The sequence below is a fragment of the Pteronotus mesoamericanus genome, unplaced genomic scaffold (genome assembly GCF_021234165.1).
Source record: "Pteronotus mesoamericanus isolate MK-2021 breed Mesoamerican mustached bat unplaced genomic scaffold, CSHL_Meso_final contig_182, whole genome shotgun sequence".
In the NCBI taxonomy this organism is placed as follows: Eukaryota; Metazoa; Chordata; class Mammalia; order Chiroptera; family Mormoopidae; genus Pteronotus; species Pteronotus mesoamericanus.
In genome coordinates this window covers 35,605,295-35,622,427 of record NW_026555078.1, presented here as the reverse complement: position 1 = coordinate 35,622,427, position 17,133 = coordinate 35,605,295, and the positions used below count along the sequence as shown (strand labels likewise).

General features: G+C 33.9%; 1 protein-coding gene across 2 annotated transcripts in view; it reads right to left on the bottom strand.

Moving 5' to 3' along the window:
* The window catches only part of MAP4K5 (mitogen-activated protein kinase kinase kinase kinase 5), a 110,170-nt gene that overhangs the window by 81,434 nt on the left and 11,603 nt on the right, over positions 1-17,133 (bottom strand). For both annotated transcript variants that reach the window (XM_054567585.1, XM_054567586.1), the window contains exon 3: positions 8,239-8,296. In XM_054567585.1, the coding sequence (XP_054423560.1) occupies positions 8,239-8,296 (58 nt within the window). The remainder of the gene's footprint in view (positions 1-8,238; positions 8,297-17,133) is intronic.

Below are 17,133 nucleotides of genomic sequence, written 5' to 3'. Positions count from 1 at the left end.
CCAGGGCTAGATCTTTTTTTTCTTTTTTCTTTTGGAGGGGTGTTGATCTATTAAATGAATATTTGCTACACTGAGCAATGGCAAAAGCCTTTTACACTAACTAGTAAGTACTAAATAAATTTCTGAACTTTATGAAACAAAATCAACAGTAAAAATAGAATCCAAAACAGAAAATCAGTTTTACTGTACAGCTAATAAGTTAATAGTATTTTCAGAGAACCAATTAGTCCAATGCTAACTATTCTCTCAGGTCATTTTCAAATGTCCATGAAAATATAGTGACACAATGGTGGCAATCTTGTCAATTTGTTTTGGCTGATAATATGGAAACATGAATTTTTTCAATTGAGCAAAATGAATGTAGGATGCAAATAAGTAGGGCAATCAATTCTAACAAGACATTTTCTTTGGGGTGCCTACCTTCGATTCTGAAAATTGACCTAAAGAGGAAAACCCTATCAGTTTTAAATTCACTAACTTAACACCTGGAATTGGAAGTCATCTTTTTATTACATAGTTACAAAAAATATTTACCATTTCAATTTTATCTTGTGTTCAAAAGCAAATTGGGATCTAACTGAAACATAGTACCCTAATATTATAAGTGATTTTTACTTATTAAATAGCAGAAAATACCTACTTAAGCTTATTAAGTTTTCTGTATCTATTATTTAAAACCAATAAAAGAACACATTTGGTGGGCATTTGTTAATTCACATTAACACTGTCCACCAATTCAGGTCTGAACTTCCAAAGAGAAAAGACAGGCTTCCAATACTTTACTTCACAGATAATTTTTAAAAATCAAAATTATTAGATTTAAAAATATATAAGCAAATACTGAAAAGCAAGAACACAGCACCTAACCAGAATAGCTGACATTTGTCCTATCTGGCAAAAGCTCCTACTTTGGAATTTCTTTTTAGAGCATTAAGAAGGCAAACTAATGGCCGTTCAAATCTTTACAGACTCTAAACTCTTTTAAAAATGTGCTCTTTTGTTCCATGCTTATACTTCCAGGGAACAAGAAAAACAATGAGAAAAGTTCTAAACATCTATCTATTCAAAGATATTTAAAGATTCTTAGTTTGAAAACTGTCTACACTAATGAAATACATTTAGCTTATTATTTTATTTAAACATACTGAACTATTTCATGAGTATTTCAATTTCGCGTTTTATTTTTTGCATGTTGAATTAAATTTATCTTTATTAATTGGAGGAAAGCCAAGAAAATGTCTACAGCCTATTACTATCTATAATAGCATAATCAATGTAGCATTTTAAAAAAGAAAGCAAACAAAGTACACTCATTAATCACCTTCGGTGATAATTTTATTAAACTGGACTCACAGTTTTCAACAAACTATAATTCTCATAACTTTAAAATATATAGTTTCACCATTAAAGAAGGATAGTGGGAAGAGAGAAAAGGAAGGAAGGGAAATCAGGGTTTTAATGATTAACTTTCCCAGGAATCTTGCTCCTGTTCTGGCTGCCTGCTGCCACTAGCTGCAGACTTGTTAGAGAAAAATGAACATCTGTAAAACAAGTTAGAGAGCAAGCTGAAATTGAGACATAGACAGGAAAATATGGTGACAAGCATCATTGTAATACCTGCCTGCTTTTCTAGGGCAGTTATGATGCCTGACCAAAGCAATGGAAAATTATTTGAATTTAATTTTTAAATAAAAATTAAAATGGTACTACTGATATTATTTTCAATACTAATCACTAGCATGTTAAACTTTATTTGAAAAATGGTGCCTATATCTAATAAGCATCTACTATTAAAATGAGATACAGAAATGGTTAAATAATTCTTAGAAATAATCATTTTTGTGTGTGTGAAAAGAGTAACAAAAATATAGGGACATAAGAAGGAATGCTGATTCATTATCTTTTTCAATTATTTCTGTGGATAATTAAAAAAACAATTCTCTGTGCTAATCTACTTTTATTGTTAACGCTAATGTTCACTTTAGAATTTTTATGAGTATCAGGAAAAGCCTCAAAAGCAATTTTTCAGGAAAATTTTAAATATAACATTATAAATTTAAATTGTCAGCAATAAGTCAGTAAATCTATAATAAAACACAGGACTTCAAAATTACTATAGACTTCAATAATTAATTTTTTAACTAGGGTGAAAAGCATTATTAAGTTTACAGCTGTGATTTCATTTACTTAAAAAAGTCTTGTTTATGTTTTATCAGACATAAGGCTTTTTCTAAGTCATCTTGGCAAATAATTATCTTTCCATGTCTAGAAACAATTCTAAACTAGCTCATCTGTTAAATCAATACAAGGAAGCACTTCTGTATTACATTGGCTTTAGTGCAATTTTTAAAGAGCTGAGTACAGTTAAGAATTCATTTCTGAAATACAGCTGTCTCCAGAATTATTTGACATATCTGAACTGAATATTGGGAAAATTAGCATACCATCAGATTTTGACCTAAACATTTCTTAAGTCTGTTCTTAAAAAAATGTGAAAAAGAGCATCTATTTTGGCTTTACTGAAAATGCTAAAACACTATGGTATACAAATCTACGGTCATATAGACAACATTTTTTTAAAGGCAAGAAATAAAAGAAAAACCTCACAAATAAAATGTAATGAAACAACCCAAATGAATAAAATCACCACAAACAGAAGATCAATTCCTCCAATTCTAAGCCACAGATGATGAAAATAAATGAAACTGTTTTCTAAAAAGAAAAGCATATATATTTAAAGTATATAAAAACCTATTTTATTTCTCAGGTGACTAATTTTATAGTTGTTATTACTAATTTTTAAAATTACAATTACTACTGTCCTGGCTAGGTGGCTCAGTTGGTTGGAGTGTCATCTCATAACCTGAAGGCTGTGGGCTTGATGCTCGTCAGAGGACATGCCAAGGTTGCGGGTTCCATGCCCGGTCCGGGTGCCTATGAACCTGGGTCCAGGCACATATAGGAGGCAACCAATCCATGCTTCTCTTCTTGCATCAATATTTCTCTCTCTCCTGTCCTCTCTCTCTCAAAGCAATGAGGAAAAAAATGTCCTCAGGTGAGTATAAAAAAATTAAATAAATTAGCTCTGGCTGGTATGGCTCAGTGGATTGAGCACTGGCCTGCAAACCAGAGAGTCACTGGTTGGATTCCCGGTCAGGGCACTTGCCTGGGTTGTGGGCCAGGCCCTCAGCAGGGAGTGCTCGAGAGGCAGCCACACTAATGTTTCCCTCTCCCTCTCTTCCTCCCTTCCTTCCCCTCTCTGAAAATAATATTAAAAAAAATTAAATTAAATTAAATTTTAAGAAAGACTGAGACTGGATTATAAAATAAAACTCAAATATGATTTGTTATAAGAGAAACACCTAAAAACCAGTAACTCAGAAAAGATTAAAGTAAAATGACAGGTCCAAGTACAGCAGCTCTATGCATTTGTTACATTACAATAGTAAACAAAAAAAGAGGGGATTGTCAGTATCACTGTTTGACAAAGTTATATTCAAGGCAAAAAAGGTCAAAGAAAACTGAAAATAACCTATCAGAAAAACTATGAAAAATTATCAAAAAAAATATGAATTCTGTAAAACTGCTAGAAAATAAATCCAATAAAATCAATGACTTACAAAAATATATACAGTAACCAACTAGAAAGTATAATAGAAAAATTCCATTCACAAAGCAAGAAATACCATAAATATGAAAATTTATGTGGCAAAAGATATAGTATTTTCCTGAAGATCTGAATAAGGAACAATTCTTAATACTGTCAAAATGCCAAGTCTTCTAAATTAACCTCACACCCTTTTTTCTTTAATAAACATGATCTTAAAGTTCTAGAAAATAACTACAAAAATAGAAATAACTGAAAAATAAAAGCAATAAAGATTATAAAATGCAATGAAAAGTTAGAGTAATAAAAAACAGGATAGTACTGAACTACAAATAGGAGTGGAAAAACATCACTGCAACAGAAAACGAAACCCATGTTTACATAGAAATTCAGCTTATGACAACTGAGGCATTTTGCACCTATGAATAAGACAGTTTGTAGTAAACAACTTTGGGAAACTGTCTAGCCATTTGAAAAGAACAGACCTAGAGCTCCCCTTCACCCCTTGGAAAAAAAATGTTCCTGATAATATAAGCAGAGTTCAAAGACAGAAGACAAACTAGGGAAACCTTTTAAAACATATGTAAAGTCACTATTCTCAAAGTGCATATAGCATCTAAAACTCAATAATATAGAAGACAAATAACCTAAACAAAGCATATGTATAGGAAAATACCAGTATAAAAGTGGTCAAACACTAAAATCACATCATCAAGTATTTACTTAACTTTTATGTTATTTTTTGGGAGGAAAGATTTTAAACACTTGTCCATCTTTCTGTATGAGTTGAACTCTGACATAAAGTCAGCAGCTTTTACAAAGCAAGGCAGGGAGAAACCAACCTTTCAAAGAGTCTTAATTTATGGTTCCAGCAATTATTCATTATGTGTTAAATAGTAATATTGTATTTTTCCTTTTTATGGCTTATTGAGAAGTCAGAATCGTAGGATTTAAAAAAATATTCTAATCAATTCATTATATGAACTAAAATCAAAAGTAAGACATATCCTAAGTCAATTAAGCGAAACCATGCTATCATAAGCCCAGTGTACTCACTGAAGGCCGAGAAGGGTTAACACAATCCATTCACTTCCAGGACTATAGCTGTTCCTTGAACATAACTTGACTAAATATTCAAGTGACTCCTCCTAGAGAGGCAAATGCTTGCTTAGTCTTATTATCTTCTACTGTGTTACTGACATATTGGAGATCATTCTAAGGGGGAAATGCAAATAAAAACTACAATGAGATACCACCCCCTCCCACCCATTTAGGATAGATAGTATAACAAAACTTGTTGGCAAGAATGTGGAGAAATTGGAACCCTTGAGCATCATTAGTAGGAGTTGTAAAGTTATTATGTGAAGCTTAGTAAGTGGATTCAAACAGAATATCATTACAATAATTTCTATTAGCCAGGGTAAAAGGATACTATGCCATACCTCAAAGCTTACTGCTACAGTGTATCTCTCTAATGAATTATACCCATAATGATCAAAATACTATATGTGAAATGCAAAACCATTTTAACTGCTAAAATTTAGAAGCTGTTTGGCATAATTATTAGCCACACAATTACTCCACATGTCTAAGTTTATGAAGCAGCAAATAAACAGATCAACTATTCACCTACCTGGTCACAAATTACTAGTCCTCATCCCAATGTCATTTTTTGCAGAACTAGAAAAACCCATCCTAAACTTTATATGGAATCTTAAGGGACCCCAAATAGCCAAAACAATCTTGAAAAAGAACAAAGCTGATTTCAAAACTTACTACAAAGCTACAGTATCAAAGCAGTGTGACAGTGGCATAAAGACAGACATACAGACCACAGAATAGAGCGCACAGAAATAATGGTTAAATATTTCTTGACAAGAGTGCTAAGACCATTCAAAGGGAGAAAGGACAGTCTTTGCACCAAATAGTTGAGAACTGGATAGCATAAGCAAGAGAAGGAAGTTGGACCCTTACCTAACACCACATACAAAAACAAACTCAAAATGGATCAAAGACTTAAATGTAGTACCTAAAACTATAAAACTCTTAGAAGAAAACATAAGGCAAAAGCTTCAGAATGACATTAAATTTAGCAGTAATTTCTTGGGTATGATACCAAAGGCATAAACAACAAAAGAATAAGTAAAAAACTGGACTTCATGAAAATTTTAAAATTGTATGCATCAAAAGACACTATCAACACAGTAAAAAGGCAACCCACAGAATGGGAGAAAGTATCTGCAAATCAGGTATCTGATAAAGAGATTAGTATCTAAAAAACATGTAGAACTCCTAAAACTTAACACCACCAAAAAACAAACAGAACTAAAAAATAGACAAAGGACTTGAATACATATTTCTCCAAAGCAGAGAAACAAATGTCTAATAAGCACCTGAAAAGATACCAACATTACTAATCAGTAGGGAAATGCAAATAAAAACTACAATGAGATACCACCTACTCACACTCATTAGGATGGCTACTATATACAACAAACCAACCAAAATAGAAAAATAAAAAGTATTGGCAAAGATGTAGAGAAACTGGAACCCTTGAGCACTGTTAGAAGGACTATAGAAGTGTACAGAAAACAGTATGGAAAACAGTGTGGCAGTCCCTCAAATAATTAAGAATAGAATTACCATATGATCTAGCAATCCCACTTCCGGGTATATGCCCAAAAGACTGAAAGCAGGGCCTCAAAGAAATACTTGTAGCTCATGCTCAGAGCAACATTATTCATAATAGCTGAAGTGTGGAAGCAACCCAAGTATTAAACAGATGAATAAGTAAGTAAAGTATGGCATATATACACAATGGAACATTATTCAGTCTTAAAAAGAAACCAACATGTGACAACATGGATGGATCTTGAGGAAATTATGCTAAGTGAAATAAACCAGTAACAGATATACAAGTACTGTATATTAAGTACCTAAAGTAGTCAAAATCAGAGACAGAAAATAGAAGGGTAGTTGACAAGGGTTGGGGGAAAGAAGGAAACTTGGTATAGAGTTTCAGGGTATACTGTTTACTGGGTACAGAGCTTCAGTTTTACAAAATGAAAAGAGTTCTGGCGTTAGACAGTGGTGATGGCAGCACATCATGAACATAATTTATACCACTAAACCTGTAATGTTAAAAATGGTTTAGATGGTAAACTTTTATGTAATGTGTGTTTTACCACAGTTAAAAAAAAAAAACCAACTTGGGGGGGAAAAAAAGCTACTACTGCTCTCATTAGAAACTTTTAATTGCAACAATATGGATGGACCTTGAGGATACTGTAAGTATAACAGATCTCACTTACATGTGGAATCTAAAGAAACCTGAAAACTCCAAGCTCACAGATATAGAGAACAGATCGGAGGTAAAGAGTTGGGGGTTGGGCAAAATGGGTGAAGGGATAAAAAGGTAGGAACTTCCAGCTATAAAATAAGTCAGTCATGGGATGTAATGTACAGCATAGTGACTATAGTTAATAATATTGTACTGCATATTTGAAAGTTGCTAAGAGGACATATCTTAAAAGTTCTCTTTGTAAGAAAAAAAAATCTATGTAACTATGTATTATGACAGATATTAACTAGACTTACTGTGATCTTTTCACAGTATATACAAAAATTGAATCATTATGTTGTACATCTGAAACTAATACAATGTCATATGCGATTTCAACCTCAATTTAAAAAAAGGATTATGTTGTACATCTGAAACTAATACAATGTCGTATGCGATTTCAACCTCAATTTAAAAAAAGGAAAAGATATTTACTGACCTAGAAAATGTCCTTTAGGTAATGTTGGTGGGGGACAGCATGTAGGATATGCTGTCTCTATAAAATGTTTACATGTATATATAGGAGAAAAATGAGAGGAAATATACAAAAAGGCAATAACAGTTCTCTCTGGGTGATAAAATAATGGATTATTTTTATTTTATTCTTTACACACTTCTGAATTTTCTATTTTTTGCATTGAACCTGGGCCCAACACCAAGTGTAATACTTCTTTTAAAGATCCCATTGCTAAGAGAAAAAAAAACCAACTTTGAGGATATCAAAATAATAAAAATTGTTTCAGGTGTTATATAGTACTTTTGTTTGCAAAGCAAATTACTCGGTATGTTTTAAAACAGCCTTCTGAAAAAAAAAAGTGTTAAAAAATAAGCATTAGGCTAAGACGAGAATTATTAAGCTTATATTAATCAGTCAGAAAGAGTTGACATATAAAATATCATTATGTTGAATATCACCATATATCTCCCCGAAATCAATGAACACTTTCCTAATTGAATTATCACATAAGTTAATATTAAAGTTCATTTATTTCACTATAACTTAAAAGAAAATTATTTTAACATTGTCAATGTGTCTTCCAATTTTTGAATGTGCACATCTGAAATTTTATTTAGCAACAAAACTATTACATCAACTTGTCTTAAACTAACAACCTCCAATGCAATTTAATCTAACTATATTTGAGACATCCTACTGCCCTAACAACATATAAAGATTTCTTTTGGAAGAAGGGAAACAAGGAAAAAAATATGGAAAATGCTTTTAAGTTCTATATTTATGAACTGCACAAGAAAAGTGTTCAAAAATTGCCTTGAGGGTTTTAACACATACCAGGCTCCAATTTGATAATTTTTACTGCAGCCAGCTCTCCCGTATGTATATTTCTGGCCTAAAATGAAAATGAAAATAAAATGCTTTAAAAGTCTGTTAACTATGTAAAAGTTATTTAGTATTATGTTAATTTGTTGCTTATCAATCATGCTTTTAAAAGAACCAAAAAACAAAATTTCAATAAAATTGAGTATATTCGTTTTCCCATTAAAGAAAAATATACAAAAGATACAGATTCAAAATATTACCTTTAGTTCCACCACTTAAAAACAGTTACTGTTTAAAATGTCAGTGTATTTCTTTCAAGTCTTTTCTTTATACTTAATATTTCTCTAAATTAAAAAATATTTATGAGGAAACTAAACTTCAGGTGCTGAGCATGCAACAGAGTATACAGATGTCAAATTATAATGTTGTACACCTGAAACTAACATATTATTATTAACAATGTGAGACAGCATAGGGATCTGGGCCCATGATCGCAAGGACACGAGACCAAAATACTCCACAGAGCTGGCATTACCCAACGACGCCTCACTGGGATCCAAAAGCTGCCTGATGGCCAGAAAAAAAACAGGCCCACAAGAAGAATGCAACCACTCCTCTGCTCCCTCGGGAAAGTATCTCACTTCTGATCTCTTGCTTCTTGTATCCTGACACAGAAATTCCCAAGCCCCCTCCCCGTTTTAAAAAGCCTGCCTTTTCATACAAGTCTGCTGTGTCCGCAAGCTTATAAAAATAGCTAAGCAGAACCAGTACCTGAGCAAGCTGAAAGAACCTTCCTTTCCTCTATGCTGCCTCTCTTATCCTTGAGTGTAAACTTTATAAAATCTGTCTGGAAACTTCTCTGGGGTTTTCTCTTGATTTCTATCTTGGGGAGCAAGAACCCCAATGACAGGAAAAAATGTTACTTCAATAAATTTAACTTAAAGAATACTCATGGTTGTTACATATTTGATAAATATAGTCATAGGTTATTGAAGGAAAATTTTAAAAAATACTCTGTATCTTAAGACCTGGAGGAAAAAAGTTTAAAAAGTTAACATTTAGTATATGTGTTGCAAAATACTCTGTATCTTAAGACCTGGAGGAAAAAAGTTTAAAAAGTTAACATTTAGTATATGTGTTGCTTTTTTCTGGCCCATGTGTGCATGCATGAGTGCATGTGTTCATGAGAGTGTGTATGTGTTGTAGAAGAGGATGATGCCATCACAATCTTCTACAACAGGGGTTCCCAGCGTCAGGGCCACAAGCCAATTTCCGTCTGTGGCCTGTTAGGAACCAGGCTGCACAGCAGGAGGTGAGCGTGAACATAATGCTCTTGAATCATCCTGAAACCATTCTCTCCCATGCCCTCGGTCTGTGGAAAAATTGTCTTCCACGAAACTGATCCCTGGTACCAAAAAGTTTGGGGACCACTGTTCTACACCATGCTTTGCAATGCTAATTTTCCATTGCTAGAACATGTTATTTGTTTAATTAATCTCTTATTGTGGATATTAGGATTTTAATATTATTTTTTAAGTATAGATAAATGTATCTTAAGTTTATATCTATCCACAGCTTTATTTCCTTTAAATTACTTAAAATCTATTTACCACTTAAAATATTATAGACAGACTTACTAGAATTAGTGCTGCAATAATTACCACTGTAAATATTTTAGGATATATGAGTTTATCAGTAAGGCAACCTACAAGAATAATGATTAGGTCAAAAAGGTACGTGGATTCAAAATGGATATATTGGGACTTCCAGCCAAGATGGAGGAATAGGTAGATACACTTTGCCTCCTCACACAACCAAAAGAAGGACAACAGCAAGTTTAAAATAAAAAAACAACTAGACTGCCAGAAAATTGAACTGTATGGAAGCAAACAACCAAGGAGTTAAAGAAGAAACATTCATCCAGACTGGTAGGAGGAGAGGAGATGGGCAGCCGGGGCAGAGAGGACACGCAGCAAGGCAGAGGCTGGAGGCCCTGGAGAACCAGGAGGGCAAGGTGGTGGCTGGCAGTCCCACATTTGCGTGCATATAAACTGGAGGAAGAGCTGGAGAGCAAGACAGACCACACAATCCAGGGTTCTTGTGAAGGAAAAGAAAGCCTCAAAACCTCTAGCTGTAAAATCCTGTGGGGGGTGCGGCAGTGGCAGAAATTCCCACCTTCACAGGAGAGTTCCGCTGGAGAGACCCAGAGGGCCCTAGAATGTATACAAATCCACCCACCTGGGAATCAGCACCAGGAGGGCCCAATTTGCTTGTGAGTAGTGGGGGAAGTGACTGGAAGTCCACGGAGAGCTGAGCAAGCGGCATTATTCCCTTTCGGACGTCTTCCCCCCAGACAATGTTACAACACAGCCCTGGGTTGCCCGGCCCTGGGGAATACCTAAGCCTCCGCCCCTTCCAACATGACAGGTGCGCCGAGACAAAGAAATACGGCCCAAATGAAAGAACACATCAGAGCTCCAAAAACAGCACTAAGTGATGAACAGATAGCCAGCCTATCGGATGCACAGTTCAAAACACTGGTAATCAGGATGTTCACAGAGTTGGTTGAGCATGGTTGCAAAATGGAGGAAAAAGCGAAGGCTATGCAAAGTGCGAAAAAGAAAAATATACAGGCAACCAAGAGTGAAGGGAAGGAAACAGGGACTCAAATCAAGGACTGGGAGCAGAAGGAAGAGATAAACATTCAACCAGAACAGAATGAAGAAATAAGAATTCAAAAAAATGAGGAGAGGCTTAGGAACCTCTGGGACAACTTTAAACTATCCAACATCCAAATCACAGGGGTGCCAGAAGGAGAAGGGGAAGAGCAAGAAATTGAAAACTTATTTGAAAAAATAATGAAGGAGAACTTACCCGAGCTGGCCCAGGAAATGGAATTCCAGGAGATCCAGGAAGCTCAGAGAGTCCCAGAGAGGCTGGACCCAAGGAAGACCACACCAAGGCACATTATAATTAAGTTACCCAAGATTAAAGATAAGGAGAGAATCTTAAAAGCAGCAAGAGAAAAGGAGACAGTTACCTACAAAGGAGTTCCCATAAGACTATCAGCAGATTTCTCAAAAGAAACCTTGAAGGCAAGAAGGGGATGGAAATAAGTATTCAAAGTTATGAAAGACAAGCACCTATATCAAAGATTACTCTATCCAGCAAAGTTATCATTTAGAATGGAAGGGCAGATAAAGTGCTTCCCAGATAAGGTAAAGTTTAAGGAGTTCATCATTACCAAGCTCGTATTATATGAAATGTTAAAGGGGTTTATCTAAGAAAAAGATAACGATCAGAAACTATGAACAGTAAAATAACAAACTCACAACTATCAACAACTAAACCTAAAAACAAAAACAAACTAAGCAAACAAGTAGAACATGAACAGGATCACAGAAATGGAGATCAGAGGGGAGGGGGTCGGGGGAGGAGGAAGAATGGGGGAAAAGGTACAGGGAATAAGGAATATAATTAGTAATACAAAACAGATACGGGGAGGTTAAGAATAGTATATGAAATAGAGAAGCCAAAGAACTTACATGTACAACTTATGGACTTGAAATAAGGGGGGGGGGGGGGCCTGGGGGAGGGGAGTGCAGGGCAGAGGGGAATAAAGGGGAGAAAAAAAAGGGACAACTGTAATAGAATAATCAATAAAATGTATATTAAAAATGCAAAAAAAATAAAATAAAATGGACATATTGCCATATTGTTCTAAAATAAATTATGTCAATTTATATTTTCACCAACTTTGGATATTAAATCTATATCTGTCAAGTTATACTGTACAAATTTTTGTTTTTGAAGTTATATATTTTCACCATGCTATACATAATTTAAATGGCTATATAATAGTCCATAAATCATTCTCCTTTACTACTATATATTAAGGATGTTACACAGTCATTTCAGTTTTTAAGATTATTTCTTTCAAATAGATTCTAAAGAATGGAATTACTAGGAGAGAGGGTATAAATATGAATATTTAAGACCATTAAGACATATTGCCTAAATATCTTAAAAGGGTTGTACCAGTATACTGTCATTGCTAATATCGGTGCTCATTTTCATTGCAACCATGGCACCCCATATGTGGAAATTCAATATAACAATTTATGACATCTTCCCCTTATTAAATTAGATTTTAATGTGAACTTTCATACTTAACATAAAAAATAAAGAATGCACAATAAAACAGGAAAGAATGATTACTAATTTGTTGGATTAAATAAACAAGTCATTTCACCTGAGCCAAAAGTTAAAGGAAAAGAGGAAAAAAATAGAAAGAATGACAAAGAATGTGGGGAAGACAGCCTTACAAGGCATACTTTTAGAAATGACATACAGAGGGTGAGGGAAAAATAGAATGGAGGAGAGAACCACAGAGGTACAGTCATACACAGGAAGAAGAAAAAAAGGACTGTTCTACAATAAGACTAAAAAATTCTGTGAGGAGAAATTTACATTTTCCTCATCTGTTGTGGTAAACAGGGTAAGGAGGGAACATGAAGAGAGAACAGGCATTTTAATAACGCTCACACAGAGTTACCCCCTACCCCCAATCACTAACACAAATAGAGAAACTGGACTGGTCACCCAAAATCTCACACCATTCTTACCATCTCCTTTCTGGCCTTCGGACCAAAAAAAAAAAAAAAGTCTGTTAGCTTTGGGTCTAAAATCTTTTAGCATTTCAATCTCTTTTGGGTTATAGAACGCTATGTACATACAGATTTAGGCTGTCCACTACTCAACACTTCACATGTCAGTGAGATTCAGGTACAGAAAACATGGCTAGAAGTAACATAGCAATAATTGACCTCCTGGGAATTTTGTTCAGTGGGCCATAAGATGTGAGTTCTGTAACAAAGATGGCAATTATATTTGTAAACCTTTATAGTTTGGGGGAACTTTCATATTCAGTACTTATTTATATTTATTTAAAAGCATAGAGATTTAGCTTAGTAAAGTGACATGACTTACCCAAGGCCATATGCTGACAGGGACAAGAGTCACAGTCAGAACCCAAGAACTGTATTCTGATATCGAGGTTTCACTGCTCTTTTCAATATATTGGATTCTCTTTTCCTTTTTTAATGCAATAAGCTCATGTAGATACGAGATAGTCGAGGACTTATTTAAGTTGCTATATGCAATCGGTCTGCAAATATTGTTATTCCATATCCTAAATATCTCTGGAATCCATCTCCTCTACTCCTCATTGCTAGTTTTAGTAAAGATTTTTTAAAAAATAAATAAATACAACAGGTACTAAAGGAAAGTATTAATTGAATAATATTTAACAATTCCCAGAGGTGACTTCTGTTGAATAATTTACCAAGTAATGTACCAATTATCTTTTACATTAAACCGTTATTTTCTATGATGATTTTCAATATAACAGAATGTGAGCAAGAGACATTTAAAGTCTTCAAGAAATAATTCTAAAGCTGATAATATCTACTTCTATCCCTAAATGTCAGTACATTTCCTGGTTCTCCCCTTTCCCCCATCCTCCTAAAAGTGATGATTTCAAAAATTTTCATTGGAATTCTAAAACAAACAAACAAAAATACAGAAAACATCTATGGATATAGAGTGGAAGTTTATATATTGTGTAGAAAGATTTAAGTATAAGAGACATGATGACACAAGAAAGTAACATATATATGTACACTCACAAATAACGCCACTTGAACTATTCAAAGTTCTAAAATTCAGGAAAGGAATGCAATGCTTAACTCATGTGACAGTGACAGTTGCTGACACATTTCCAACAACAAAGTATCTTCAGCTTATTCATTACTTCAGTTTTCCAAGCAAAACAGGCATTAGAGCAATACACTCTGACAGTCACTGGAAACCAAAAGAAAATATGAGTCTATGCTTTGCAAATACAGATTATCGAACAAGCGTCAACAACATGAAAAGATCTTATATGCTTCTCTGAGAGTTTGGAACAATTACTTCCAGTTTCAGTCAGATTAATCAGAAGCAAATGACCTGATCTCTAGTTTGGAAAAACTGTCCTCATTCTAGAATCCTCACCTCCCCCTGCCCTCCTTCCTTCCCCCTTAGCCCAGTTAATCCTGACTGTCCTTCAAAATGCAATTTAGGTATCACCTGCTCCAGGGAGTCTTGCCTAGTATCTCAAAGCTAGAACTGTGTTCTCTTCCTATCTCTGGGCATGATTCTTTGAAGGTTTGCAGGGCAGATCCTCTATGAATTTGCTGAATGAACAATTATGATTATAGAAAGGTTATTACTCTTTTTACTTACAAAATAAGAATAAAATATTAAAATCCTCTATAACTCAGAAATGCTATGAAATTGATAATATACTGTTTTAAGTGGCCTATTATTTTATATTGGTTGATTCATTTTCCTTTTTTATTACTAAGAATTATATAAAGCATTTTGGAGAAAAATTTATGTGTAAGAAATTATTACAAAACATTGTTTTTAAAAATTCAAGTAATATTAGTAAAAGATGACAGTACCCCCTTCCTTCTGCTCTCATCCCCCTAAGGTAACTCCAGTGAATAATTTAGAGGAGATCCATCCAGACTGAATTATATTGATTCTTGAGAACACATACTGGGGGATCAAATAGTCTTACTATATGATCCCCCACTAGGCATTTACCCAATTAAGTTAAAAACTCATGTCCACACAAAAACCTCCACAAGAATGTTTATTGAAGGCTTTATTCATAACCACCAAAACTGGAGCAATCAACATTTCCTTCAGTAGGTAAATGGATAAACTATACATCCATACAGTGAAATATTATTCAGTGGCAAAAAGAAATGAGCCATCAAGCCATGAAAAGATATGGAGGAACCCCAAATGCATACTGTTAAGTAAAAGAAGCCAGTGTGAAAAGGCTACATACTAAGATTTCAACTATATGACATTATGGAAAAGGCAAAACTATATAAAAAGAGTAAAAGAAGAATGGTTGCCAGGAGTTTTGGTGGAGAGTGAAGAATAGGTGAAGCATAAGGAATTTTTAGGGTTGTGAAACTATTCTGTATGAAACTGTAATGGTGGATACATGTCATTATGTATCTGTCAAATAGAGTAAACCTTAATGTGAACTACAGGCTGTAATAATAATGTATCAACATTGGTTCAATAATTGTAATAAATGTATCACTAATGGAAGATGTTAATAAAAGGGGAAACTGTGTGGGTGGGAGAGTGGGGTGGTGGATGAAACAACTCTGTACTATTGGCTCAATTATTCTGTAAATCTAATATTATATTAGAATTCTATCAATTATTTTTTAAAGAACACATAAAATTATTTTAAGTATATACTTTCAGATACATTTGAGTCCATTTTTATGATTAAAATCAACACAGATACATTGTTTCAATTAACAACCAAAAATACAAGGACCAAAGACACCTGATTTATTTTCAGAGATTCTGAGGGGTTCAGAAAGAAATAGATCACTGGATGATCTGAACAACAATCACAGAACCACATAAAATAAAGATGGTATTTTAAAATTCAGCTATACTACGCAGAGGTCTTCAAAATATTACGTAGTTAAGTAAAAAGCAGAAAATACTATAAGCTCTAACTCCCACTGATAGAATACCTCCATAAATGTCAGTCTCCATTTTGATACATATTTCTGTTCTCTCCAAATGAAGAACTAATGGGCAATGGTCTTATTCTGTAATTTTCCAGCTGGATTTTTAAAACAGAAAGCAGTACCAGGCTCTTTTATAATGAAAGGCAAAGAGGCTTTCAGAAAAAAAGATCTTCTAAACAGAGACTTTACAGATTCAATGTACTAAATAGATCTTTCAGATATTTAACTATACAATTTCACACTAAAGTCCAAAGCAGTCATATGTAATACTGATTTTTGAAACCCAACATTTCCCTACAACAAGTTAAATGTGATACTCTCAAGTGTTTCTGTTTTTAACTTTAACACATAAGAATTTAAAGATTGTGGATTATGTTTATAGAAGGAACTAACAGACAGCACTTCTACAAAAAGGATCTAAATATATTTCTGATTCCTATTTATTTAGTAGGTTACTGGTATACACTAATATTGGGCTTAAAAGCATACCAAATACTCAGAAATCTATTTTACTACAGTAAATCTTTTATTTAACTTCTATTAATCAGGAATTGGAATTACTGAGTGGAAAAAAAGATAAACTAATGGGATCAATGCCACCATAAAATCCATAAAACAGCCTTTCCAGTTAATTAAGTTTCTACTCTACTTGCAAATGCAGTTCTCTTTAATTTCTTAATATTTTCAAGTCAATTTACTACTGGAGAAGTATTTTTAACTCAGACTCTCCTATCTTGGATTTTTTAATTCAAAATAAAAAACTACCCCTAGATTTTCACTTGCACCAAAAAAAAAAAAAAAAAAAAAAAAATTAAAGAAGCTAATCTTTCTAACTAAGCCATTTATATTTCAACATTATCCAGTTGCCGTTTTACCAGCCATGAACTTTCCTACACGCTGTGAAATTTTTAATGTGACAAATAATTAAAGTTTTATGTCTAACATATTTTAACTTCAAGTTTTCAACAAGGACTAAGAAGATGTGGCCCCTGGCTGGTGTGGCTCATGGACTGAGCGCCGAGCTGCGAACTAAGGGTCACTGATTCAATTCCCAGTCACAGCACACGCCTGGGTTGCAGGCCAGGTCCCCAGTTCAGACCATGTGAGAGGTAACTCACACACTGATGTTTCTCTCCCTCTCTTTCTCCCTCCCTTACCCTCTCTAAAAATAAAGAAATAAAATTAATAAAAAAAAAAGAAGATATAACAATACATAGTACATCTCAGTAGCCGTAAAGTTAGAAGACTTTTTTTTTAATCTAGGGTAAAAATAATGAAACTGGCAAGCAATGAT